We start from the raw sequence: 26,875 nt of genomic DNA, 5'->3' as shown, positions 1-26,875 counted from the left end.
CCTTGCATCTTTCATTGCCATCCAAACTTGACTTTAAGAGAGGCTCAGTGATCGGATTCCACGAACAGATACAAGTACATCTCAAGCTTGTGTTCCAGGTGCAAGGCATTCATCCACACATCAGTGTCACACACTGGCCTCTGTATAAGCATCACAGTTCGACATGCTATGTATGTTCCAGGGAATGTTGCTCGTCTGCTGTCTCCAGTACTTTGGCAGCATTTGCATTCCAGGTAGCAGAGGATGTGCTTTATGAGGGAAGCAGAGGTTTATGAAAGCCTGGGATGTTGCAAATGGCCCCTATCTTTGAAACTGGACATTGACCGGAATGGATGGTGTGCAAGTTCTTTCAAAGAACTACTGTTGCACAGTTGGGGGTCATGTCATTCTCAGTGCTGTAGGCATGGTTTGAGTATGCACAGGGTGGCAGCTTTGATGCCTCATTTAGAGGCACTGGCATTTATGTGAGGAGGCCAGGTAATGAAAGACAACCTATCATGTGTGTTTGTAATACTCTGAGGCCAATGGTTATGATGGTGAGGGTTTCAGCCATTTTAAAGTAACTGAGTTAAACTCATTGAAGTTGATTCTTTCTCTTGTGGGGAATGGCCATCCCCCTGAGTAATTGTGGCTTCAACATAAAAGGTTCTTTACTTGGAAGTTGTTCACCAGGGACTGGCCGATGGCAAGTGTGAACTAGGAGGACCTTTTAAGAATATATTTTGCACAAGGACACAACTACTGATCAGCCCCTCCTGCACAGAGTCAGCCCTGGCTACATGGTTATGCTTCCCAACTGCTCTGCAATTGGTGGCTTCCTCATCCTTCTCCGTTTGGGAATCATCAGAATGGACAGGGACTTCCTCCTCATCTTTCTCATTCTCTTCCTCCTCAGATGTTGGAGCTCATGGCATCAGTGTCATCGATTTCTAGGTCCCTCCACTGTCAAGCACACCACTACTATTCTTCATACCCTTGCTGGGGCATACTGTGGAGCTCTACCTGATTGATTGAGGCACCTGAAGTGCATTTTTAAAATGCCAATGGCCTGCTGCATTGTACTCCTTGTGATAACGTGGCTGCCTCAGTTTGAGGGCTCTTAAAGTTGGTCATTAGCCAGGTTGTTAAGGGATAGCCTTTGTCCACTAAAAACCAACCACAGATCTGCATATATGGCTGAAATAACTGAGGGAGTTGGGAACTCCTTAGGACGAAGGAGTCATGGCAGCTACCAGGGAACCTTGTGCACACTTGAAGGAAGACCTAGTTGTGATCATAACCGAAGTGGACAGTGGGCAAATTGAAGGACTTTCGGTTGGCAAAGATGTCCGAATTATGAGCTGAAGCCTTTATGCACCCATGTTGACAATCAATAACATCCTGCACCTGAGGGAAGCCTGCTAATTGGGCAGAGACCGTGGCTCTTTATGTCTGAGATGCCAAATCTACAATGAAATTAATGTGATACCCCACATAAGCAAACAGGGCATTAGTTACAGCGTTAATGCAGCTGTCTACTGCTGACTGGGATATACCAGACAGGTCTTGGAAAGAGCCTGAGGCCTAAAAAATTGAGAGCAACAGTTACCACTGATAGGTGCCGTGTTTAGGGGCGAGACTTCTGATTTCCAGGCGTGTCTGCCATCTTTGCAATGACGAAGAGGTTCTCTGTCATTGTGAAAATTCAGACCTTGGTCTTCAGAGTTCCAGGAAGACATTGAGAATGTTGGGTTGTAAAGGGTTATACTTTAAAATCTCCATTCACTTCCATGATAGAATCAAGTTGGGGGGGTCTAAAGAATAGCTAATCAGCATTTCTACCTGGATACAAGATCCACGTGATTCACATTGCCATGGGGTTGGATTTTGAGAGAGGAAGGGTTGTTAAGATATTCCTTAAAACTCTCAGACACAAGCAGTCTGCCAGGATCCAGGAGAGAGAGAGCAGCTAGAGGCTAAAAGTCTCTATGGTTCATTGTGAAGGAATGCAGGTGTGAACTTGCACTCGAATTGAAAAGACTAAATTCATGAGGATTTGAAACAAGGCTAAAAAATTTGCCTAGCTTGCATTAGGAGGAGAATCTCCAGGAAAAAAAAACCCTCACTGTGAAAAGACAGTCCTGGGGTTAAAAAGTTACCAGGCTGAGCAAGGAAAGGAATGGGAGTAAACCCTCAGGAGCTAAGGATCACTTTGGACTGGGTCCAGGAAACTTGGATGACTACTTAAGGAACAGTGTAAAGTATACCCGCGAAGAGGGCTTTTTTGGTTATGTTAAAAGTAAAAGGGGAAAGTTCTGTTCTATAGTTTAAAGTATAAGTAGCCTACAAAAATATTGTTTAGTTAATAATGCTGTTGGTCTGTTACAGCAAAGTCTTAAAACGTGAAATCTTGTCATGTCATCCTTTCAGCTATCAACTGGAAATTTAAAGTTATTTGAAAGTTTTTGGTCTGTATGGAGGATCAAAACAACTCAGACAGCAGAGTTTTGTTTGACCTCAAGTTTACGAAGGCCAGATAATGGGAGGCCAGTCAAGAATGCAGTGGAAAGTCAAGGCTATAGGTAACAAAGACATGGGGCGGAATAATCCCAGATTTGCAATAAGTACAGTAGCGGGTGAGTAAAACGCCATTTTACCTGCTGGCCACAATGGCACCTTTTCACACCATATTGTCTCAAACCCGTCGCTTTAATTATGCATTCCAACATGCTGTTTCCATGGTGGGTGGGCTCCCATTCGCCCACCACGCCATCATACTGGGCGCCATGTTTAAAGTCCAGCTGCGCACACATCTCTCAGTGCTTCTAGCCCAGGACTATTGCACGGAAGACAGGATGAAAAGCAAAAAGGCTGCAGCCCCCGGGTTTAGTGACACGTCCCTTGAGCGCCTTTTGGATGCTGTGGAGGCACACCAATGCCCTGCAAAAGAGGACAGCCACCCAGTGTCACTACAGGATGAATGGTCTCATCCATTCTGCCAAGACTCTCACACTGACAAACCCATCACACGTCCACAGGGATCTCACACCTCAAGGGACAACACCACTAACTCTCAGATACACCATCACATCTTCATCAGGCTCATATCCTCTCGAGTTTGCATCCTCATCCCGTCCATGGCTCTGCTCACCACACAAACATTCCACATAGTGCCATGCATCCTGCTCACACTCTTTCCACCTGTTTCCACACAGGAGAAGCCAGCTCACATCAGCGGGGAGAGGTCCAAGATTGGGGTGGAGTGGTCCACATTAGGCCCCTTACTCACTTTTAGGAGCATGCCATCGAGCTGACCAATGAGGATGTGGAGCTTGCCTGCAGCGACAGTGAGGTTGGCGGTGAACACCCATTGGAGGATCCTACACATCATCCCTCTCTCAACATAACTCTGAGTGCTCTCTATCCTGCTTTTGACTCTGCTGTCTTGCACTAATTATCTCTACTTTGGTTCACCGGGAGCTCTGCCAAGTGACTGAAACCTTCAGCCAGCCAGTCCCTCAGCTCCATCCATGTCCTCACCTCCTCCATTGAACAGCTGGAAATAAGCAGCCTGGAAGACCTGTCAAAGTGTCTTCCACCAGCGCAGAGACACATACCTTAGTGGGACTTAGATCTAGAGCAGGCTCAGGTTCACAATCTGGCAGTCACTGCAAGGACACGCGTCCGCAGCAGGAGAAGGCATGTTCAGCCGAGCTCCCTGTCCCTTGGAGGACTGCTGTGGAAGAGGCATCTGTGAGGTCCGAGTCAGATGACAAACCTCTGGGTTAGGCCTTTCAAATCATCCTGGAGAGTCAGCAGAAGGCAGGGGAATGCAGAGGTGTTGGAAGCCCTCAACAGATTGGCAGGTGAGTCAGAGGAGTGCGTCTGCCTGCTCTCTGATGAAGGGGTGCGCATGTGGAGGTCTCATGGGGAGGATGGTAGATGCCATGGAGACCCTGGTCCCATTAGGTGAGCCATGGGCGAGTTCCTGTAGTGGTAACACAAGAGGGAAATGGGGCACCGTGACATCCTTCCAGGTGCTCCCAAAGGGAGGAGCAGCAGCATTTGGACACCTATGGGTCATCCACTCAGGAATCTCAGATGCTGTCCACTCCTTCAGAGTTCCCCTTTGCCAATGAGCCCCTCAACCTCATCCTCTGTCACCACAGAGGGAGCAGCTGGCCCATGGGTGATTCTGGAGGGAGAAATATGAGCGTGGCAGGGCCTTTCAGAGCCTCATGCAAGCATATTCGCACACACGCGGATCCTTGCCGTGTCACACTCATCTCAATGTGTTGAGCATTTTCAATGCTGCCTGCTGGGGTTCGCTTTCAGTTGTCCATCTGAGCTGACCTGCATCTCCGCTCACTCACTGATCACACTCCCATGCAGCACCTGATCTCACCCACCATGACTCACCTTTCACTTTTGATTTGGACAACATGGTGTTAATTCGGTTTTAATTTCACTCCCCTGTCCTCTACCCTCCCCCAGTCGCTCATTGCCTTTCCCCCATCACAGTTGACCCCGCTAGCATCACCTTTCACCTCCCTCTCCTCTACTAGCCACAACCTTTTCCTTCAGGGAGGTCCTGGTGAACATGTATGTTCCCTTCCTACCTGAAAATCCCATCCCCATCCACATTAACCTCCCCAACCTCCTCCTTCCCACCTCCAGGGTCCATATCTGCCTACAGGTCCCCACTAACTACCCTTGCCATCCCTTCTAACACTACCATCAAACCTTCACCCTCCCACCCTACCACCACACTCTGCCCTCGGTCGTTCTCACCATCCTGCCCCGGAACCCCTTCCCACCCCCCCGGAACTCCTTTGCCCCTCTCCAAAGTCCTTTCCCCAGAACACCTTCCCTCCCTTACTCCTCCCATCCATGCCCACCCGGACTCCCCTACCCCCCACTTAGCCCCTCCCCCTTCCTGACTCCCTCAGACACCCTCACTTCTTCCTCCAGATTTTCTCCTTCCCCGTTCCTGATTCCTTCCTCTAACCTTACTCCCTCCCCTCTCCGCATTCCTTCCTCCCCCAGGACTCCCTCCCCTCTCTGCACTCCTTCCTCTCCCTAGACTCCCTCCCCTCTGCGCACTTCTTCCTCCCCCCCGAACTCCTTCCCTTACGCCTTCCAACTCCCATACACCTATCTCCCCCGTTGCCATCTTCTGCTCCGTTATCCCTCCTCCCCATGCTTCCTCCCCCCCCCATACCTTCATTCCCCCCTCCCAACCTCACCACCACCCCCCCCACCCCCAGACACCTCTTCCTCTCCCAGTCGATCCTAGATCTTCCTCTCCACCCCCCACCCCCGAACCATCATCCGTTGCATCAACGGTGACTTTCCAACAGAGCCATGTCCATGAGAATCCACCCACCATGCCATGGATGTTCCTCCAGTGTGCCCTGCTGTTGGGCTCCAGCATCTTCTGCTCCTCGGATGTCTGCAATGTGAGCAAGACCCTGGCGGTAAGTCCCAACTTCGGCGCGTCATGCTTGTCAAGACATGTTCTGCACTGATGTGTTTTCCCAACGACGTGGGTGGACGATCCAGCAAGGAGGGTTGGGAATGAGTCCGGCAGGTGGGCATTTTAAAGATATGCTGATATATTACAATGAGGTACCCGACGTTTGATGGAGGGCAATGCGGCCTGCCATCAATGGGCTGAAAGGACGATCGCAAACTGGTTTCATGACTTTGTAAAACCGATTTTTGGCCTTCTCGCCACTGTTTGCTCACGCCACCGAATACACCCGACACCAGTGGGCACGGATGATTTCGTCCATGGATGAGAAGCTTTAGCAGCTTCAGCAGGGCAGAGTCGAGTGACATTACAGAGGTGGAAATACGGTAGCATAGTAGGTATGTGGACTAGCAATTCGGAGGCCTGGACTAATGATCCAAAGACACGTTCAAATCACACCATGGCAGCTGGGAAATTTAAATTCAATTAATTAAATAAAGTCTGGAATAAAATACTAGAATCAATAATGGTGACCATGAAACTACCAGATTGTCGTAAAAGCCTAGCTAGTTCACTAATGTCCTTCAATGAAGAAAATTTGCCAGCCTTATCGACTGACCTAAATGTGACTCTAGACCCACAGGAATATGGTTGAATCTTAACTGCCCTCTGAAGTGGCCTAGAAAGCCACTCAGTTATATTCATGAAGGTTGCTGACCACCATGTTCTCAAGGGCAATTTAGTATGGGCAATAAATAGTGGCCCTCCCAGCAATGGCCACATTTCCTGAATAAACAAAAAAAAACTCATCTCATGGTCAAATAGTTCTGCCTGAGACAGCTGGCAAGGAAATGATATTAGAAATATTGAAATGATTTTATGTAAGTAGTACCACGAAAGACTTGCTAGCATAGTTGGAGCCCATGACAGCATAATACTAAATTGCTTAAGGGACAGAAAGCAGAAAGTTGTTTATCAGATTGGAGGTCAATATACAGTGGTGTTCCTGAGGGGTTGATATTTGGACCACTGCTCTTTCTGATACAATTAGAAGGAGGCTAACAGACTTCAAAAGGACATAGACACACTGGTGAAATGGAAAGACACATGTTGGTTGAAATTTAATACAGTGTGTTCATAGTGTATTAATTGTATTTAATCGCATGTGGGTGGAGGGCAATATCTGGGAATTTACTTGTGCCCCTATAAATAGGAACAAATTGAAATTGTTGTTGTTGGGTTAAGAGGTGCATACTTGAATGTGTATCTCAGTAAATAAAAGCTTATAGAAGTGTGTAAAGATTGGCTCCACATATCCTTCAACACCTGGCTTTCTGGATTATAACACTGAGAAGTATGAAGTAATGTAATCAGGAGAGGAAATATGAATTAAATGGTCCAACTTTAAAGTGGGTGTAGGAAGAGAGACACCTTGGGCAGGATTTGGGTTTTTTTGGAACCCCAACATTGGGATCAAATGGGTTCACAGAATGGGAAACAGTAACCTGGCAGTTATTTTCCCTGCATTGGCCAATTAATGGTCAGAGGGCTGGCTGCCCATTCAAATAAGGATAGCTGGTGGGCTCTTGAATCTAGCGGGCCAATAAGAGGCCTTCCAGTTCAGAAGAAGCTACAGTCTGCCATTTCAAGCAAGAGAGAGCAAGGATATCTTGAGCACCCGCTCGGCAGGTTTCAAAACTTTAAAAAAAAATGGCCACAGCTGCTGGGCCACCATCATTAAGAGTGAACCCCTCCGCAGGGCAGCCTGCAGGCGTTGTTGTAGCCAGGCAAGCAGGTAGGGCCTCAAAGCCTGCTTGCTGATCCCCCAGTCTGCCACCAGCTGGCCTGGAAAATTCCAGTCGGCCCTTGACAATTGGCTTCAATAGGCATTTAGTCACCTTAATTACCTACCTGTGATTAGGGGTGTATAGCCTTCCAACTCCATTTCTGCATCCGGGAAATTGGCCTGGGACGGGATGGGGCGGGGTGGGCAGAAGGAGTGTGGGGATGGGGGGGGTGGATGGTGCCTGCAAACTGGCATGCTGGCCGGAAGCATAAATTTTTTTGCCTGTTTGTCTCCATACTTGCTCCCATATGGAGGTGGAAATTCTGTCCCTGGTGTTTGCGTACAAATCTTAGAAGGTGGTAGGGTAAGTTGAGATCCCTGTTAAAAAATTATATGGGACTTTTGGCTTTATGAAGACAGGTATAAAGTACAAAAGCTAGGAAGAAATTCCAAAACTTCATAAATCAACGATCAGGCCCCAGCCTTAGAGTGCAGATGAAATTTAGCAGAATGGTACTCAGAATGCAGGATTTCAGTTATGTGACTGAAGCTGGGGCTTTCGCCTTAGAGCACTGAAGGTTAAAGAGGAAATTTAATAGAGCTATTCAAAATCATGAAGGGTTTTAATGGCGTAAATAAGGAGTAACTGTTTCCAGTGGCAGAAGGTTCAGTAACCAGAGGGCACAGATTTGAGGTAATTGACAAAAGACTTTTTTTTTAAAAGCACAGCAAGTCATTATGATTTGGAATGCACTGCCTGAAAGGTTTGTGGAAACAAGTTCAATTTCAAAAGAGAATCAGATAAATACTTGAAGGGAAAAAATGCAGGGCTACAGGGTAAAGGGACAATTTAGATAACTTTTTCAAAGAGCCAGCATAGGCTTGATAAGTCAAATGGCCTCCTTCTGTGTTGTAGTATTTTATGATTCTATAAAAATCTGTTACAATAAGGCTTAATTGTATAAACAATATGCAGTTAAATAAATCCTTTGAATTTTTAATCAAACGTTGAAAAATCAATGCAATGTTCAGTTTCTTCGTGGTCAATATCAGCGTAAATTACGTGGTAAAAGAAAGCAAGGGATAGATGATCAGGTAAGTGTTGACCTGTCATTCCAAAATTGGTAGTAGATAGCTTCTAGATGACATAACATAGGATGAAATTAATTAATTAAGGATAATTAATCTGGATCTGCAAAAGGTAAGTTGAGTCTGATGAGTTTATTTTAACAATAATGAATGTATTGATAAATAAAATGCAGTGGATGTTTTGCATATAATTTCCAAAGTGCATTTGAGAAGGTGCCACATAGAAGACTTGTTGATAAAATTAAGGTATATATGGCAACATTGATGGCACATTGATTAAAGCAGAGAATATAGAGTTGAGACTAATTCACAGAATCATAGAATGTTACAGTGCAGAAGGAAGCCATTCAGCCCATTGTGTCTGCTATGGCTCTGATCTTAATATTTTTCTGACTGGAGGGATGTAAACAGTGGTGGCTCTTCAGAGGTCATTGATGGAATCTTTTCAATATAAGAAATAGATTGAATTTAAATAAAATTACAGATAAAGCCAATCTCAAGTTAAAAGTCTACTTGAATATATCCAGAGGAATTGTGCAGTGAACCAAAAAGCAAAATAAAAAAGCAGAAATATATATTTTACAATTTTAAGGTACAGGGGGCAAAAAGATAAAGTAAACACCCCCTCACAATTATTTAACCTTCACTAGTATAGTAATTATAATAAAAAATATGCAATACCAAAATAGTGATCAAAGTCAACCATGAAGAGGACTGTAAAACCTTCAGGAGAACACAGACATATCAGTAGACTAGTCAAATAGATGACAGATGAAATTTAATGTGTACAAATTCAAGATGATACATTTTAGGAGGATAAGGGGAGGGCATATACATTGCTAAGTAAATTTTAATTGAACCAGAGGAATGGGGAGATTTAAAGAATGAGATATGCAAATATCCAAAAGTGGAAGGCAAAGTTGATATCATCCTGAAATAAAAAATGTGGGATTCCAGGTTTTATAAACAGAGGTACTGAGGACAAAAGCAGAGAGGTAATGATAGACATGTATAAATCATTGATTTGGGCACAGTTAGAATATTACATCCAATTTAGGTGCCTTTCTCCAGGAAACATATGAAGGCCATGGAGATGATGCAGAAAAGATGAACTAAAATAATAGCTAGGACATGGGGAGAGGGTGGTGTAGTGGTAATATCGCTGGACTAGTACTTCAGAAGACCAGGCTAATGTTCTGGAGACATAAGTTCAAATCCCACCATGGTAGCTGGTGGAATTTGAATTCAATTAATAAAAAACCTGGAATTGAAAGCTAGTCTCAGTAATGGTGACCATGAAACTATCATCAGTTGTCATAAAAAAAAGTCTGGTTTCACTAATGTCCTTTGAGGAAAGAAACTTACCTGGTTGAGCCTACATGTGACTCCAGATCCACAGTAATATGTCTGATTCTTAACTACCCTCTGAAATGGACCAGCAAGCCACTCAGTTCAAAGGCAATTAGGGATGGGCAACAAATGCTGATCTTGCTAGCAACAACCATGAAAGAAAAAGATAAGACAAAATGTTGTCTCTTTTCATTAGAACAAAGAAGTTTAAAGTCTGAAAGTTGTTCAAAATTGTGAGGGGATTAGAGGAAGTAACCAGGAAAAACTACTTCCACTGGGTGTACTTGTTGTAATTCTTGACCTGCTTAGACTTATAGCTGAAAGGGTCCATGGAATTATTCATGGCTTGAAATTTCCCCTCGTTGGGAGTGCGCGATTGGCAGGCCCAGGAACGGCTGGGAAATGGGCACCCAACTGCGATTGGCCCCCAACTGCAATTTCACACTAGCTGGCCAATTAACAGCCAGCCAATGTGAACCACGCAGTGAACAGCTCAGCGCTGCCGGGGTGGAGGCGGGAAGAGGGAGGACAATGACATCACCGTGGGCATGGGCGAGTGCTGCGAGAGAGCTCCCAGAAGGCAGACAACTACCTCAGGGAGCTGCAGACCTGCAAATAATGAAATTAAGCACTAAAAAGCTGCAAAAAAATGTCCTTGCATCAAAATCAAGGTCCTGAAAGCAGACCTTATAAGAATGCTGTCCCCAGATATTTCTTTTTATTTTATTTCCTAACGGAGATTTCAGCCCACCCTTGGATGAGGTTTCATGAAAAATGTAAAAGTGGCCTGGACGCCGATTCGCCCATATGCCAACCATAAGATTGGATGGGTAATGAAAAATCGCAGATAATTGCGCAACTAATGGGCTTAATTGCCCAATTAATTATCAGCAGGCACGCTTTCAACTTTTGTGCGTACTCACCGAGCAAAATATCTCGTGCGATTTGATTGGGCATACACCCACCCGCAGGAACTAAAATTCTGCCCTATATTTCTACATGTAACACTTCAATAGAAATAAAAATGAGAGAGATATAAAACAGGCTTGCAGACTTGTTATCACCAATTTTATAATATCACATTTTATATTACAAAACTTACCACCCATTGTGATTCTATGGTAAATTTTAATCTCGACCCCTACCAAACATTCAACAACTTTAGATCTTGAACTCCCTCCTCCATCCCCACCCCCTTTCTGTTTCTTCCCCCTTTCTTTTGTTTTTTCCAATAATTTATACAGATTTCTCTTTTCCCACCTATTTCCATTATTTTTAAATCTTTTATGCCCTGCTAGTCTTTCCACCCCAACCCCACTAGAGCTGTACCTTGAGTGCCCTACCATCCATTCTTAATTAGCACATTCATTTAGATATCACCACCTTCAACACCTCTGTGTTCTTTTGTCTGTGACATCTTTTGATTATCTGCTCCTATCACTGCTTACTTGTCCCTACAACCACACCAACCCCCCAACTTCTCCCCCCCACACCCCCCCAACCTTAAACCAGCTTATATTTCACCCCTCCCCTTATATTCGCTCAGTTCTGTGGAAGGGTCATGAGAACTCAAAACGTCAACTCTTTTCTTCTCCGCTGATGCTGCCAGACCTGCTGAGTTTTTCCAGGTAATTCTGTTTTTATCCTGGAGTTCTTGCATTTTAATCCAAGAAACCCAACAGGCATCTATGATTACATACCTTATTTGTACTGAAAAGGTTCAACAATTAAATAGAAATGATCAGCATTTTAAAATATTCCATGACTAAATGAACCGCAGTTTGCTAAAATTATTATCCATACCTGTGTTATGTATTCAAAGTCAATAAAATATTCAGGCACGACAAGATCATGGTCAAACACAAACCACTCATATTGACGCAGACTGCAATCACAGCAGCCATGTAGTTTTATGGAACTTGAGAATCCTTGCAGGTATAGCAAACAAAGGAAAAAAAATAAAAATTAAACATTTACATTTTTTGGAAGTACTGCATTAAATACTTATAAATACATTGTAAATATAGAGACAGAAACCTAGCCAAAGGGCAACTCCCCAATACTAGTCATATGTGCATTACATGGTATGTGAGAAATATGCGGGATAAGCTTGTAAGCTGTAAAGAAATTGACTATCTTTTAAAGTCCAATAACAATTCATTGAGTATTATATTCTACAATCTGCGATTATGTTTAGTTTTAATTTGATCTTTTTGACTACGCATTTGATCTTTCTGAAGCCCTGCATATATAGGCACTCACTAGCCCAGGGATTAAGCTATGTAGCACCAATTTTATAAGTACTGTATAGCCTATTTAAAATGGCAAGCAGGAAGCACATGCACAATTCCAGCTGGTAGTCTACCACCTACCATATTAGTAGAGGAGGTAATTAATGCATGCGTCAGAAGTGCAGATTGGCAGCATTCACAGTTAAAAATAATGAATGCAGATAAGGATCCTGTGCTTCCTGCAGGACTTGTTTTCCAATTTGGATCATCTCAGTACTTCAAACATCACATGTTGACCTCACTCAGCACAACCTAGCACTTTGTATTTCTGACTACTGTTTGACTTAAGTGTTTTTTGCTTAATTCTAACACTCTTGAAAATACACTTTGTCTGCAGAGAGACGTCATGCTACTTTTGCATTGTTGTTGCTCGTGGCCTCAAGCTGTCTTGCTGCAGACATGGTGGACTGACAAGCAGCCTTTTGGAATGAAAGGTGAATGGCAACAATAAGGAAGACACTAAGGACTGGAAAGTTTCTAGAAGAGGGAGAAGGAAAAGACGACCATTTCGCAGAAGGTCATATCCAGTCTTCTGGGAGCATTCATCCTACTTCAACTGAGCAGCAGTATGCAAGGGTTCCTTTGTTTTAGCAAGCAAGCTGTATTGAGCAATAATCATCTATGTCAGCCTCACTAAAGCCTAAACTCATGGCTCAGCAATACTGCCTTTGGCTATCAAGGTCACTATGTACTTAACTTTTATATTACAAGCTCTTTGCAGACCTCAACAGCAACATCTCAGTTCACAGTGCAAGAAGGTCACCAGGGCTCTCTACAGTACAAACACTTATATCTCTTACCCTATTGATAGTGAAGAAATAATACTTACATTCTCATAGTGCTTCACACATCTTCAGAATGTCCAAAAGCGCTTTAGAGCTATGAAGTTACTTCTGAAGTGTAGTGACAATTGTAATGTAGGAAATATGGCAGCCAATTTGCATACAGCAAACCCCCACAAACAGTAATGTGATAATAATAACCAGATAATCAGTTTCTCTGATGTTGATTGAGAGATAAATATTGACCAAGAGAAAACTCCTGGCTCTTCATCAAAATAGTACCAGAGGACTTGTTGTGTCCACCTTAGAAAGCAGACCAGGCCTTGATTTAACATCTCCTCTGAAAGATGGCACTTTGACAATGCAGCACTCCCTCAGTAAAACTGGATCGCCAGTCTAGATTTTTGGTGCTCCAGTCTCTGGAGTGGGGCCTAAACCTGGTTACTTGAAACAAAAGTACTACCAATTGAGCCACATCTGAATGAAATTGCATTAGGTTTCACCTGCATGGGAGGCTTTCCAATGGTGCAGGTTGCATTGACTGAACAACACATTGCCTTGCATGCTCCCTATAACAAGCCTGGGATATTTATTAATACACTCCCTCAAAGTACAACTGGCTTGTCACAGGCACATCATTTTGGTCCAGGTCTGCTCTTTCATTCAGTGCCAGTCCTCTTTGCTGCCTTTATAGACCTCAAGTTTGACAAGGGTTATTGCTTTTTTGGCTCATATTTCCAGTTAGAAACCAGTTGCGGAGCTGCAGTGACAACCATGATGCCACAAGAAGCATCATCAAATGAACAATCAGCATACTGAACTGTTTTGGAGGAGCTTTGCTTTAACATACTTACCACATTCTCAAGACCCATCATGGAGTGGTAAATAGAACATATGCAATGCATTTGGTGGATAGGAATTTGGTTTACTTTAGATATATATTGGGCACAGTCTAGACTTCCTAATGGGGTGTCCAGATTCCTGCTGAAGTTTGGATTCACCTTACTAAAATCTTGAATTTAACAATAAGTGTAAAGGGTTATTCCAGACTCTTGTTTCTTTCTTTTTATTTTGCTTTTCCCCGCCATAGAATTCCTCAAAGATGATTACTATTTTTGAAAAGCAATACCAATGTATTATGCACTTGGTTACCTGTATCATTTGCACATCTGGTGTCCACTTTTCGAGGTCTATAGACAGAATCTGCATTTGGGTACTTCGTCTGTTCAACTGACTCTGAATCAATGGCCTGAACACTGTGACCAAGGAAGACTTTGGCAATAATGAGCTGACCTAAAAGCAAAGTCGAATGATTTGTTTCAATATTTTGTGAAATTGAATGTTTTAAATTCATTCACATTTGATATGGAAGGTATGTATATAAAATTGTATTAATGTGGAACATGAAAAATATCAGCCTGGCACATCCCTCCAATTTCTTCCAACAGACCATATATAATTTGCATTGTCATAGACAACAAGCAATCTGTGCCATGTCCTAATGGAGGTAAAGAATCACAGATAGAAAGCAAGAAATAAATCAATCCCTTGCCTCTGTAGATGACAGAATATCAATCTAACTGTACTATTTACCTATCAAGTATATTTTTAAGAATTTGTTCATGGGATGTGGGAGTCACTGGCTAGGCCAGCACTTATTGCCCATCCCTAATTACCCTCATTCAGAGTCAACCACAAGGCTGTGGGTCTGGAATCACATGTAGGCCAGACCAGGTAAGGATGGCAGATTTCCTTCCCTAAAGAATATTAGTGAGTCAGATGGGATTTTATGACAATTGGCAACGGTTTCATGGTCATCATCAGACCTTTAATTCCAGATTTTTATTGCATTCAAATTTCACCATCTGTCATAATGAGATTCAAGCCTGGGTTCCAGAGCATTACTCTGGGTTAAAAACAAAAAACTGCGGATGCTGGAAATCCAAAACAAAAACAGAATTACCTGGAAAAACTCAGCAGGTCTGGCAGCATTGGCGGAGAAGAAAAGAGTTGACGTTTCGAGTCCTCATGACCCTTCAACAGAACTGGGTGAATCCAAGGAGAGGGGTGAAATATAAGCTGGTTTACTCTGGGTCTCTGGTATACTAGTTTAGTGGCAATACCACTATGCCACCATCTCCATTTGAAAGCTCCAATTGTCCCATCATTCCTAGCCTTTTTAGGGCATGAGTTCCAGTTGTCTACTGCCCTTTGTGTGAAAAGCTGTCTTATGATTTTACTCCTGAATGGTCTAGCTCTAAGTTCAAGGTTGTGCCCACTTGTTTTTAATTCCTCAAAGAAAATAGTTTCTCTGCATCTACCCTGTGAAATCCTTTTAACATGTTAAACATCTCGATCAGATCCACCTCTTATACTCAAGGTAATAGAAGTGAAGTTTATGCAACGTGTCCTCATAATTCAACCCTCTAATCCTAGGAATCATACTGATGAATCATCCTTCAAAGATCAATATAGTCATTTGGTAGTACAGAACTTGAGTATTGCTGAATAAAAGACATGCTGTCGAAGCTTTTTATCTTGCACTCATCAGGGCAGAATTGCAAGAATACCAAATCTCAAAGGGAAAAGCAATTTATACTGCAAGAGAAGAGGGTGCTGATTGGTTGGCAAGTGGACTCGATTGGTAGAGGCACTGCCATGAAGAATGCATCAGGGAACAATTAACCTCCAAGCTTTTGTTTAAATTCAAACCAGGCGTGTCAACTCTTATTGGTCAAGGCAATGCCATGGGGAATGAACCAGGGAACGACTTTTGAGATGACAACTGACCAGTGTGATTCCAAGGATTAGAGGGTCAAATTATGAGGACAAAAACTTGTGTTACAGCAATCAGAGTTGAATTGCCTGGTTTAAATTTGCCACTTGCCAACCAATCAGCACCCTCTTCTTATGCAGTACATATTAATATTCCTTTTGAGATTTGGTATTCTTGTGATTGTGTCCTGATGAGTGCAAGTCGAAAAACTTTGACAGTATGTTTCCTTTTTCAGTAATACTAAAAGTCAATATATCCTTCCTGAGGTATGGTGTCCAATATGAATTTAGTAGCTCAGGTGATATTTTGGCTGTTTCTTGTTTTAAAATTCTAAATAAAAGATTTAGAGTTAGAAATTTCGATGTGTTCAGGAATGTAAAGCAATGCACCGGAGAAGTGAGCGATGCCATATTTCTCCAGGTGCTTGATTAGTGATTCTGACAGCTGTATTCAGTAGATGCATGCATTATTTAAATATTATAACCAGGATCCTGCCCCTGAATCATTGTCTGTCATGAAATGATGCATATGTGAGCCTCAAATGCCATCTTTTTACCATGACGTGCTAAGATGATTAGAAACAGTCAGGCAGCGGCTTTCAGAAGTGGGTCTCACATCAGTGGTAGGGAAACTATTGGAGAAAATTCTGAAGGAGAGTATCTATCTCCACTTGGAGAGACAAGGTTTGATCAGGGATAGTCAACATAGCTTTGTCAGAGGGAGGTCATGCCGAACAAATGTGATTGAATTTTTTGAGGTGACCAGGTGTGCAGATGAGGGTAGTGCAGTTGATGTAGTTTATATGGATTTCAGCAAAGCCTTTGACAAAGTCCCACATGGGAGACTTATAAAGAAGGCAAATGCACATGGGATTCAAGGTAATTGGATGAGGTGGACTCAAAATTGGCTTAGTTGTAGGAGACAGAGGGTGATGACAAGGATGTTTTAGTGACTGGAAGCCAGCGCCCAGTGGCATACATCAGGGATCTGTGCTGGGTGCTCTATTATTTGTCATTTACATAAACGACATAGATGACTATGTGGGGGGGAGGATCAGGAAGTTTGCGGATGACACAAGATTGGCCGGGTGGTTATCAGTGAGGTTGAGTGTCTTGGGCTACAGGAAGATATAGACGGGATGGTCAAATGGGCAGATAAGTGGCAGACGGAATTTAACCTGAAAAGTGTGAGGTGATACACTTTGGAAGGAGTAATTTGACAAGGAAGTATTCAATGAACAGCATGGCACTAGGAAGTCGTGAGGAACAAAGGGACCTTGGCGTGTGAGTCCATAGATCTCTGAAGGTGGAGGGGCATGTTAGTGGGGTGGTGAAAAAGGCATCAGTCATTCAAGGCTGCCAGGATGCTTTAGGGTTAAGTTGCTGGCTGTTTTGTATTCTGTTTGGCTGCTAATACTCTGCAAGAGACTATTTATGGGACACTACAACTATTTCACTTGCCTTTATCAATCGAGGCACAGATTACAAAAGTAGGGAGGTCATGTTGGAATTGAATAGAATCTTGGTAAGGCCACAGCTGGAGTACTGTGTGCAGTTCTGGTTGCCACATTATAGGAAGGATGTGATTGCACAGGAGGGGGTGCAGAGGAGATTCACCAGGATGTTGCCTGGGATGAAACATTTAAGTTATGAAGAGAGGTTGGATAGACTTGGGTTGTTTTCGTTGGAGCAGAGAAGCCTGAGGGGCGACCTGATCAAAGTGTACAAGATTATGACGGGCATGGACAGGGTGGATAGGGAGCAGCTGTTCCCCTTAGTTGAACGGTCAGTCACAAGGGGACATAAATTCAAGGTGAGGGACAGGAGGTTTAGGGGAGACGTGAGGAAAAACTTTTTTACCCAGAGGGTGGTGATGGTATGGAACGCGCTGCCTGGGAGGGTGGTGGAGGCAGGTTGCCTCACATCCTTTAAAAAATACCTGGATGAGCACTTGTCACGTCATAACATTCAAGAGTATGGGCCAAGTGCTGGTAAATGGGATCAGGTAGGTAGGTCAGGTGTTTCTCACGTGTCAGTGCAGATTGGCCGAAGGACCTCTTCTGCACTGTATGATTCTGTGATCCTGTGGTATTAATAGGGATCTTCACCTCCGTTAAGGTAATTCTCTGATTAGTCATTCAAGGCTGCCAGGATGCTTTAGGGTTAAGTTGCTGGCTGTTTTGTATTCTGTTTGGCTGCTAATACTCTGCAAGAGACTATTTATGGGACACTACAACTATTTCACCATTTTTTCCTGTTCAGAGTAGCTAAACTTGAGCTTGCTGCTGGTCTTACCCTTGATGCTCCTAAATGCAAGAGAGGAATAGCAGCAATGGCAAGGAAGGCAGTGAACATCTACATAGGCTGCAAGAGGAGGGAGAAGAAAGCAAGAAGGCAGGAAGCCTTGCACCATGTGTGTCATCAAGAACTGACCACCAGAGCCGAACCTCACAGAATAAATGTTCAAGGCAGCTGCTTTTCAACAGGGAGACAGTCACATACTGTGCCACCTATTGCAGCGAGAATTGGAACCCAACACCAGGGAATGCCTGTGGCAGTGGAAGTTACCAAGGCTCTAAATGTTAATGCCTCTATTGTCTTCCAATCTGCTTTGGGGACATCACCATGAACACACATCGATATGGCAGGTCATTATTGCATTGTTTTCCAACAGTTTATCAGTTTCTTCATACAGGCAAATAGGCATGAAGAAAGATCACTGGATTTGCAAGATATCTGGGTTCTAGCAGGTGCAGGGCATCATCGTGCATTCATGTGGGTCTGCGAGTTCACACTGATGAAGCATTGTTTTTGAAAAGGGAGTACATTGCTCAATGTGAAATTTGTTGTTTGTGATCACAGGTCATGCAGGCCAGGATGGTGTGTGACTTGGAGGGGAACCTGAAGGTGGTGGTGTTCTGATACATCTGCTGCTGTCCCTCTAGATGGTAGTGGTCATGGGTTTGGAAGGTGCTGTTGCAGGAGGGTTGGCAAGTTGCTGCAGTGAGTCATGTATATGGCACACACTGCTGCCACTGTGCGCCTGTGGTGGCAGGTGTGACTGTTTAAGGTGGTGAATAGAATCCCAGCAAAGCGGACTGCTTTGTCCTGGTAGGTGTCGAGCTTCTTGAGTGTTGTTGATGTCACACTCATCCAGGCAAGTGGAAAGTATTCCATCACATACCTGACTTGTGCCTTGGAGATAGTGGACAGACTTTGGGGGGGAAAAGAAGTGAGTTACTTGCCCCAGAATTCCCAGCCTTTGACCTGCTTTTGTAGCCACAATATTTATGTGGCTGATTCAGTTCCGTTTTTGGTCAATGGTAACCCCCAGGATGCTGATAGTGGGAGATTGTGCGATGGTACTCCCTTTGAATGTCAATGAGAGAAGGTTAGGTTCACTCTTGTTGGAGATGATCATTGCCTGGCACTTCTGTGGTGCAAATGTTACTTGCCTCAGCTTAGTGGGTTACAGAATGGCTTCTGGAGAACAAGAGATATCCTCTCACCTACAAGCTGATGACTCCTCACAGGAGCTATACTTCAGTAAGGGCTCTCAAATGAGCATGCAACAATTCCTCTGTCTAGACAGATCAGTGCAGCCCAAAAAGAGTTTCATGGTTCATCATTGAATGTTGTATGTCTTACAATGTAGCTATTTAAAGGGGGTTCTCTTGGAAAGGAGGAGTGGTGCAAATCCGACAGGTTGAATGACCTCTTCTTGTGCTGTTCTATTTTATGTTAGACTCCATCCTGGTATATTATCCTTTACTGTATTATTCAAAAATATAAGTTATGACAACTCAATTCTTATGGAATAATACAATCATAACCAAGAGAAAAAAAAATCAGTTAATACAAAAACCTCTTTTACCATATCTGAAAGGTACTGGATCAATAAAATTTCCATTCTGGGCTTTAGCTTGTCCCAGCAAGTATTCAATTCTGGGTTGTTCACATAAGCTCATACTATTACAGAGAGGGACTGCCTCATCACGACCTAGAGCCTGTGAAGATGAACAAAAATATATGAATCAGTTACATTTATTGTGTGGAACACCAATAGTTCATGTTTAGTTTTAATGCTGGACTGTTCTTTATACTTTGATTTCTGCATAAAATCTGATTTGTACACATTTGAAGGAAGCAGGCGAAATATTAATAAGTAAAAAATGCAAGTGATATCACTTTTGTATTCCATTCAAAAACAGCCAACTGCTTTAACAGTATATGATATTTTCTATGATTAGCAGTTGCTTTAGCAGACTGAAAATAATTAGGAGTGCTAAGAAAAACCTGGAAAAGTACAGATCATAAACTGCAAAACACAGGGCTAAATTAAATGCTGAGGGCAAGCTCCCCCGACCACAGGATAATTGTTGAGGACAGCCCGCCTCTGCTTGGCTGGCTTGTCCTGCTTTAGTTTTTTGGATGACGGCCCTTTAATTACTATGAGCTGGGGCATCCATCTGTCTCCAAGTTGAAGTCCCACCTTATAAACCTACCAACCAATTGGAGGCCAGCAATCAGGATCAGTGGCCAAATGCCAGTATTGCAGGAGGCCCAGGAGGAAGAGGAAACATGGATGCTACTAAACTCAGGTTAAGTCCATGATCTTGTCAGGGCCAGTTTGACAAGACCCAGCAAGGGGGCAAAACTATAGGGGGGCTCCCATTGGCACAGGGGGCATGGGAAAGATGCATTAACTCCACCCCCCAACCGTTACTCATCAGCAACCCGCATTGGGGGAAGACTGCATCCATTGCCCATTGAATTGGAGCGGTGGCATGAAAAGGTCCTCAACTGGGCAATAATTGCCCACTCACGGGTCTCCATTGGGCCACAGGCAGGGCCCATGCCTCCAAAATTACTGTTGCTAATGGGCAAGTTTTTTTTAATTCTTTCATGAGATGTGAGCGTCGTTGACAAGATCAACATTTTATTACCCATCCCTGATTGCTCTTGAAAAGGTGATGGTGAGCCGCCTTCTTGAACCATTGCAGTCCACCTGGTGTAGATACACACACAGTACTGTTAGGAAGAAAGTTTCAGGTGTCTGGTGCAGCAACCATGGAGGAATGACAATACAGTTCCAAGCCAGGATTGTGTGTGGTTTGGAGGGGAACTTGCAGGTGATGGTCTACCCAAACCCTCTGATGCCCTTGCCCTTCTAGGTAGTAGACTTGGGAGTTGTTGAAGAAGCCTTGATGAGTTGCTGCAATGCATCTTGTAGATGATACACACCACTGCCACTGTGCGTCAGTGGTGGAGGAAGTGAATCTTGAAGGTGATGGATGGGGTGCCAGTTAAGCAGCTTTGTCCTAGATCATTCAGGAGACTATTCCCTCACGCTTCTGACTTCTGCATTGTCGATGGTGGACAGGCTTTGGGGAGTCAAAAGGTGAGTTACTCATCACAGAATTCCATGCCTCTGAACTGCTCTTGTAGCCACAGTATTTATATGTGTTACAGACAGGGTGGGAAAGAGCTGCTGAAATTTCTGGTTCCTTCCGAACTGTCCATAATCAGTAAGCTTTTGACAGGAAGAAGTGAGAGTGCTTTTTAACCCCTGAGTGTATGGACAATTTGAATAACCAGCAGCATTGCTTTTGTGAGCAAAATCAAGAAAGAGTATTGTTTATTTGCGCGCTCACCCCAAAATCTAACACTACAGCACTCACTCACACAAACATACTCAAGGAAAGTACAGTTGAAGAGAATAGTGCACTTTTAGCAGTTTTAAACTGAAAGAATAGTCCATAATTCACGTGACTGTCTTGTTCTGGAAAATACACTTTGCAGGTCTAATGAAGAGGTCATCTTCACTCCTGAAACTATGACCCTGACGGTGGCGGCCTCGCCAGTGAGTCCGTCTGGATAGTAGTTACTTGACCTGTGTGATTTGGTGTTCTTGCCATCCGCAGCGTCAGTTGTGCCTCCTCATGGCCAAATGCAACAGGAAAGAGCTGGCAGTTACCTTTGTGGATTTGGCTAAGGCGTTCGCTTCCATAGGGCATAAAACGTTCATCAAGGCACTTCCAAGAAATGGGCTGCCAAAAAGATTCATAACAATCACAGATCTATACTCGGAAACTAGCACATTTATCGAATGTAAAGATAGGCAAACTGAACCTATCAATATCATGAGAGGGGTCAAGCAAGGTGACCCATTGTCACCAAACCTGTTTAACATTGCGATGGACCCTCTGATCTATTCCCTACAGGAGGCACAATTGGGCATCCACTTGCCCTTCCGGGGAACGCAGATTAGTTGCTCAGCTCTGGCGTTCGCTGACAACATTGCTTTGCTCAGTGACTCCCATGCAGGCATGACCAAGAACTTAGCCATCGTACAGGACTTCTGCCAGAGCACAGGGTTGGAGATGAATGCCGGGAAGTCCAAGGGCTTCCACTTCATCCACAAGAGAATGACATTCCTGTACAATAGTATGGTGAACTGGCAGTTGAGAGAAGGTCCAATCTCATATATAACACCAGGAGAGACGGAGAAATATCTGGAAGCCAGATTCGACCCCTGGGCAGGGGTAACTGAGGAGAAATGGGGGTCCAAAATCGATGGATGGATTGTTAGTTTGAAGAAGGCAGCACTTCGACCTATCCAAAGGATTGAAATCCTTAAAACCCACATGATTCCAATAATCTACTTTCATTTAGTCCTCACAGAGGTATCACAAGACACATTGGTGAAACTCAATCACTCCATTAGAAACACAACAAAAGAAATCCTCCATCTTCCACCGCACACTACGGATAGAATACTCTACAGCAGTAACTGCAATGGTGGTCTAGCCATGCCGAGACTTGAAGTCCAAATTCCTTCGGCCATTATCCGGAAGTTAGAGGTGTTGGAGAGCTCACCAGACATGGTGATTCAGGCCTTGTTTGAATACAGTGGTATCAAGAACAAAGAGACAATATACTCCCCGAGGAATCTTAAAGTGCTTAGGGAAATCAAAAAATCCCTCAAGGACAAGGGTGGTCAAGAGGGACGCATGAAGGAAATGGCATTGATGAAATCATCAATTTGGGATGAATGGATATTACCCAAACGTCCAGATCAAAACCTGTCAACAGATATGCAGCTTGGAGGGAGGTTGAATATTTAAAGTGGACCGAACTCCAATGCCAAGGAATGGGCATCAAGTACTACGGCAATGACTATACTTCAAATTCCTGGCTCAGAACTTGTTTCAATCTCAAACAATCCAGACTCATTAACAGTATTTTATTACGGTGTAATCTCTACCCAGCAAGATCCATCATAAACAGGGGAAGACACCATGCAAACAAGTCTTGCAGATGACGTGAGGTCCCTTTCAAATCATTGGCTCACATCTCCGGTAACTGTCCATTCGTTAAAAACACCCAGATCTGAAGACATAATAAAATCCTGGACCACTTGCAACAGTTTATATCGAAGTACAGCTGGGCATCCTACTTGGAACCGAGACTCTTCAGAAAAGACAGGACCCTCTGGAAGCCAGACCTGGTACTCGTCAAGGATGGAGTAGTAGCGGTTGTCGATGTCACAGTGCGGTTTGAAGACAATAACATTCGTTGGAGAAAGTTTGGGCAGAGAAGGAATGGAAATATCAACACCTAAAGGACGAAATAAGAGAGCTGACCGTGGGCACATACGCTAACTTCTTCGGATTCATCATGGGAGCAAGAGGAAAGTGGCTCGATTTGAACAACAACCTCATGCAATTCCGGAAGATCCAGAAATACAAATCCTTCACCCAACTTATCTCGAGACTGACAATCTCTCTGACCGTGGAACTTTTGCAAGTATTTGGAGACCAGTAACCAGAGAATCGTTCAACAGAGCTCACCTGGTTCGATATCGCAAGACCCAAGATGAAGGACGGGAAGGTGCAACGAGAAGGATATTGTCCATCTCCAAAGTGAGAAGTCAAACTCCTGATCCCTGGTGGGCGGGTAGGGTGGATAATTTGTTTATATATGTGCGGTGATCATGTTAGTCTAGCATAATGGTTTTGGCAGTTACCCTGGTCATTACTTTGAGTGGTGGGTGCATGATATTAATTAAAAATATGATAACTGAAGTGGCTTTTCCTATGTTAATGTAATTAATTAATAAAGATGGCATCACAATCATATGATGTAATTCAGGGTAGGTCTTCGGACCACTCACTATGTGATTGGCTACCTAGTCATCATCACTACCTATGTGATGAACATTCACACTTGGTCAACACTGAGGATCACGGTCAGTTATTCCTGAGTTCCGCTTTCACCAGAGTCACTTCCTTTGGTTGTGGTCACTCCTGAAATTAAGTCACAATGTGGACGAGGCACGTAAGTATTCGGATTGGGCGCTACAATAAATTTGTGCGTATTAAATTAGCCTAGGTGAGTTAAACAGCTGAAGTCATATGCCAAAGTCGTTTCAAGTTTCTTTCGAAGGGATGGACTTTCTGCAGGTCATAAAGGTAGTTGCTTGTAGTCTCATTACCAGGAGGTCAGTTTGCGATATTGATGGACCTGTAAAGGAACAGGCTTGGAGACCTTATGATGTTATAGTCGCTGGTTCTTTTAAAGTATATGTGTTACTGTCCTTTCTGCTGCTGTAGACTCTTATTTTCTGCAATCAGCACTTTAAAGATTACAAAGGGACAAACATGCCTGTCTTATTAAGTGACTCCTCACAATGGCAGTTCCTTTTCCAAATATGGTGGTGTTGGGTTGATTAGCCACATCCTGGTTTATCATTTTAAGAAACTCATCCTGAGGAGGTGATTAAGACAATCACATTCTTTGTTTCAAAAAAGGCCCATTCAATTCAGGAATGTCGCTTGATGGTCTCAGGATATGTGTAGTTAACATCTTTTTGTCTGGGATGTACCCTCCTGTCACTGTTAGACAATGAGGTAGTTTTTGAATAACAAGCCAGGTCATCTGACTTTTGGCAGCCATCTGATGGGGAGGTAATTGGCTGGATTAGAATTGTCCTGCTTTTCACACACAGGACACACCTCAGCAATTTTTCATATTGTCATGCAGGTGCCAGTATTGTAGTTACACTGCAACAGTTGCCTAATGGCATGGCTAGTTTTGGAGCACAAGTCTTCATTACTACTGCTGGGACATTATCAGGCCAATGGCAAATCCGAAGCTCAGGGAATAATGAGTGTCATCAAGAGTAAGTGGTGGATAGAGAAGAGTACTAAAATTCAACGCTATGCAGATCTGCATGACACGTGCAATTTCTTCCAGGCCACCAAGATCATCTGTAAACCAAAAACAAATGGTCCCTCCCCCGCCGAGCTGAAGATGGTAATAATCTTCTCAAAGATGATGCAGCTATCCAAGACCATTGGAAGGAACACTACTGGAACCTTCTCAATTGGGAGTTATTGTATGAGCCAAAAGCATCAAAACAATCCCTTGAGATCAAATTTGGGTTTCATCTACCAACACACAAATGCACTTTGGACACGGATTGGAGATACAAAAACCTAGCCAACAGATGAAAAACAATAAGACTTGTGGTCTGAATAACATTCCTGAAGAGGTCTATTAACCTGGTGGTCATGAACTCTCACTAAAACTCTCAGACCTTTCCACAAAAACATGGGAAGAAGAGGTATTACCTCATGACTTTGGCAATGTCATCCTTTCACTTTTCAAGAAGGGTGATAAATCGATTTGTGGGAACTCTGTCCACTGTGGGGAAGATTCTCACACAAATCCTCTTGAACTGCCTCCTATCCATCTGTGAAGACATACTTCCAGAGACCCAATACGGTTTCTGGCCTTCCTGGGGAACCACAAAAATGATCTTTATCACTTGATAAATCCAAGAAAAGTATCTGCAACAATGATCTGACAAAGGTCTTTGACTCCATCAACTGTGAAGCTCTTTGAAAAAGCCTCCAGAGACTTGGGCGTCCAACAAAATTTCATACTATCCTGCAAATACTACATGACAGTAGGACAGCAACCATTTTTCACAATGGATTGCAGATAGCCCTCTTGTATCCAGATGGGTGCTAGAGATGACTGTATTTCTCTCTTCACCATCTACCTCAGCCGGGTTATTGATTTCATTCATGACCAACTTCCACAAGAGGTCATGATTGAGTTTTGGGAAAACAGAAAGCTGTTCAACCTCAATAGGCTGAGAGCAAAGACTAAGGTGACCCTCCAGCATATCCTGACCTAGGTAGAACTAGGAAAGAGATTCTGCTGAGGGAGTATGAGCAGCTAGGGGCTAAATTAAAAAGTAGAAGCTCAAAGGTAATAATCTCTGGATTCCTACTTGAGCCATAAGAAAATTGGTGTAGGATAAATCAGAATAGAGAGTTAAATGCGTGGCTCAAAGATCAGCGTGGGAGAAATGGCACTGGCATCAGAACTGGGGAAAGTGGAAGCTGTACCGTTGGCTGTGCAGTTGTGGCTCCACTGCAAATGACATTCAAACCACCCTCTTCAATTTAAGGATGGGTCTCTCACTCAACATCAGCAAGAGCAAAATCCTCCACCAGCCCCACCTCAGACAAATTCCTACATCTCCAGATATCGTTATTGATGGGGTGAGTTTAGAAATCATTGAACACTTCTCCTATTCAACAGCTACCTTTCTCAAAACATAACATCAAAGAGCAAATCAAGCACAAAATCAGTTGTGCCGGTGCAGCCTTCTAAAAATTACACAACCAAATCTTTAACAACAGAGATCTCCATAACAGGACAAAGACTTTAGTCTACAAATCTGTTGTTGTCACCATCCTTCTATATGGCAGTGAGACTTGAGTCACCTACCAAAGGCACCTCCGGACACTGGAGAATTTCTACCAGCAGTGTCTCTGCAGGATACTCAAAGTTAATTGGAAAAACAGGCAAACAAACTCCAGCATCCTCACCAAATCTAATTCTTCCAGCACTGAAACCATGATAATGCAAAATCAGCTCTGCTGGTCTGGGAAGTGCATCTGCAAGACAAATAATTGGCTTCGGAAGCAGAAGTTCTTTTCACAACTTAAAATTGGAACAACTCTCAAGGATGACAGAAAAAACATTTCAAAAACACTTTGAAGGCCTCCTTGAAATAGGGACAAATTTCCACAAACCATGCCATGTGGTGGTGCATCATGAACAAGCTGCAACACAGTCAGAAACTGACCACATAAACTCTGCTGCGGAGCAGCGACAAAAATAGAAGGAGAGAAAGCAGAACACTGGCTTGAAGTCCCCTCTTCCTCAAGACAAATCTTGTCCTCCCTGCCCAAAGATCTGCAGCTTCAAGTTTGGCCTGCTGAGTCACCTGAGGACACATAAATCAAAAAAGCCTGGCAGACGTCATCCT

The 26,875-nt window shown here is 43.5% G+C and overlaps 1 protein-coding gene across 1 annotated transcript in view; it reads right to left on the bottom strand.

The window, feature by feature from the left end:
- Nucleotides 1-26,875, bottom strand: part of lrrc9 (leucine rich repeat containing 9) — a 185,802-nt gene that overhangs the window by 97,614 nt on the left and 61,313 nt on the right. Inside the window, exons 11-14 of the mRNA XM_041214204.1 lie at nucleotides 19,400-19,532; nucleotides 13,931-14,043; nucleotides 11,670-11,680; nucleotides 11,481-11,595 (exon numbers count right to left, since the gene is read on the bottom strand). Of these exons, the coding sequence (XP_041070138.1) occupies nucleotides 11,481-11,595; nucleotides 11,670-11,680; nucleotides 13,931-14,043; nucleotides 19,400-19,532 (372 nt within the window). The remainder of the gene's footprint in view (nucleotides 1-11,480; nucleotides 11,596-11,669; nucleotides 11,681-13,930; nucleotides 14,044-19,399; nucleotides 19,533-26,875) is intronic.

This window comes from Carcharodon carcharias, chromosome 20, assembly GCF_017639515.1.
Source record: "Carcharodon carcharias isolate sCarCar2 chromosome 20, sCarCar2.pri, whole genome shotgun sequence".
Classification (NCBI taxonomy): domain Eukaryota; kingdom Metazoa; phylum Chordata; class Chondrichthyes; order Lamniformes; family Lamnidae; genus Carcharodon; species Carcharodon carcharias.
The sequence above is the reverse complement of the archived record's forward strand: the minus strand, read 5'-3'. Positions and strand labels throughout refer to the sequence as shown.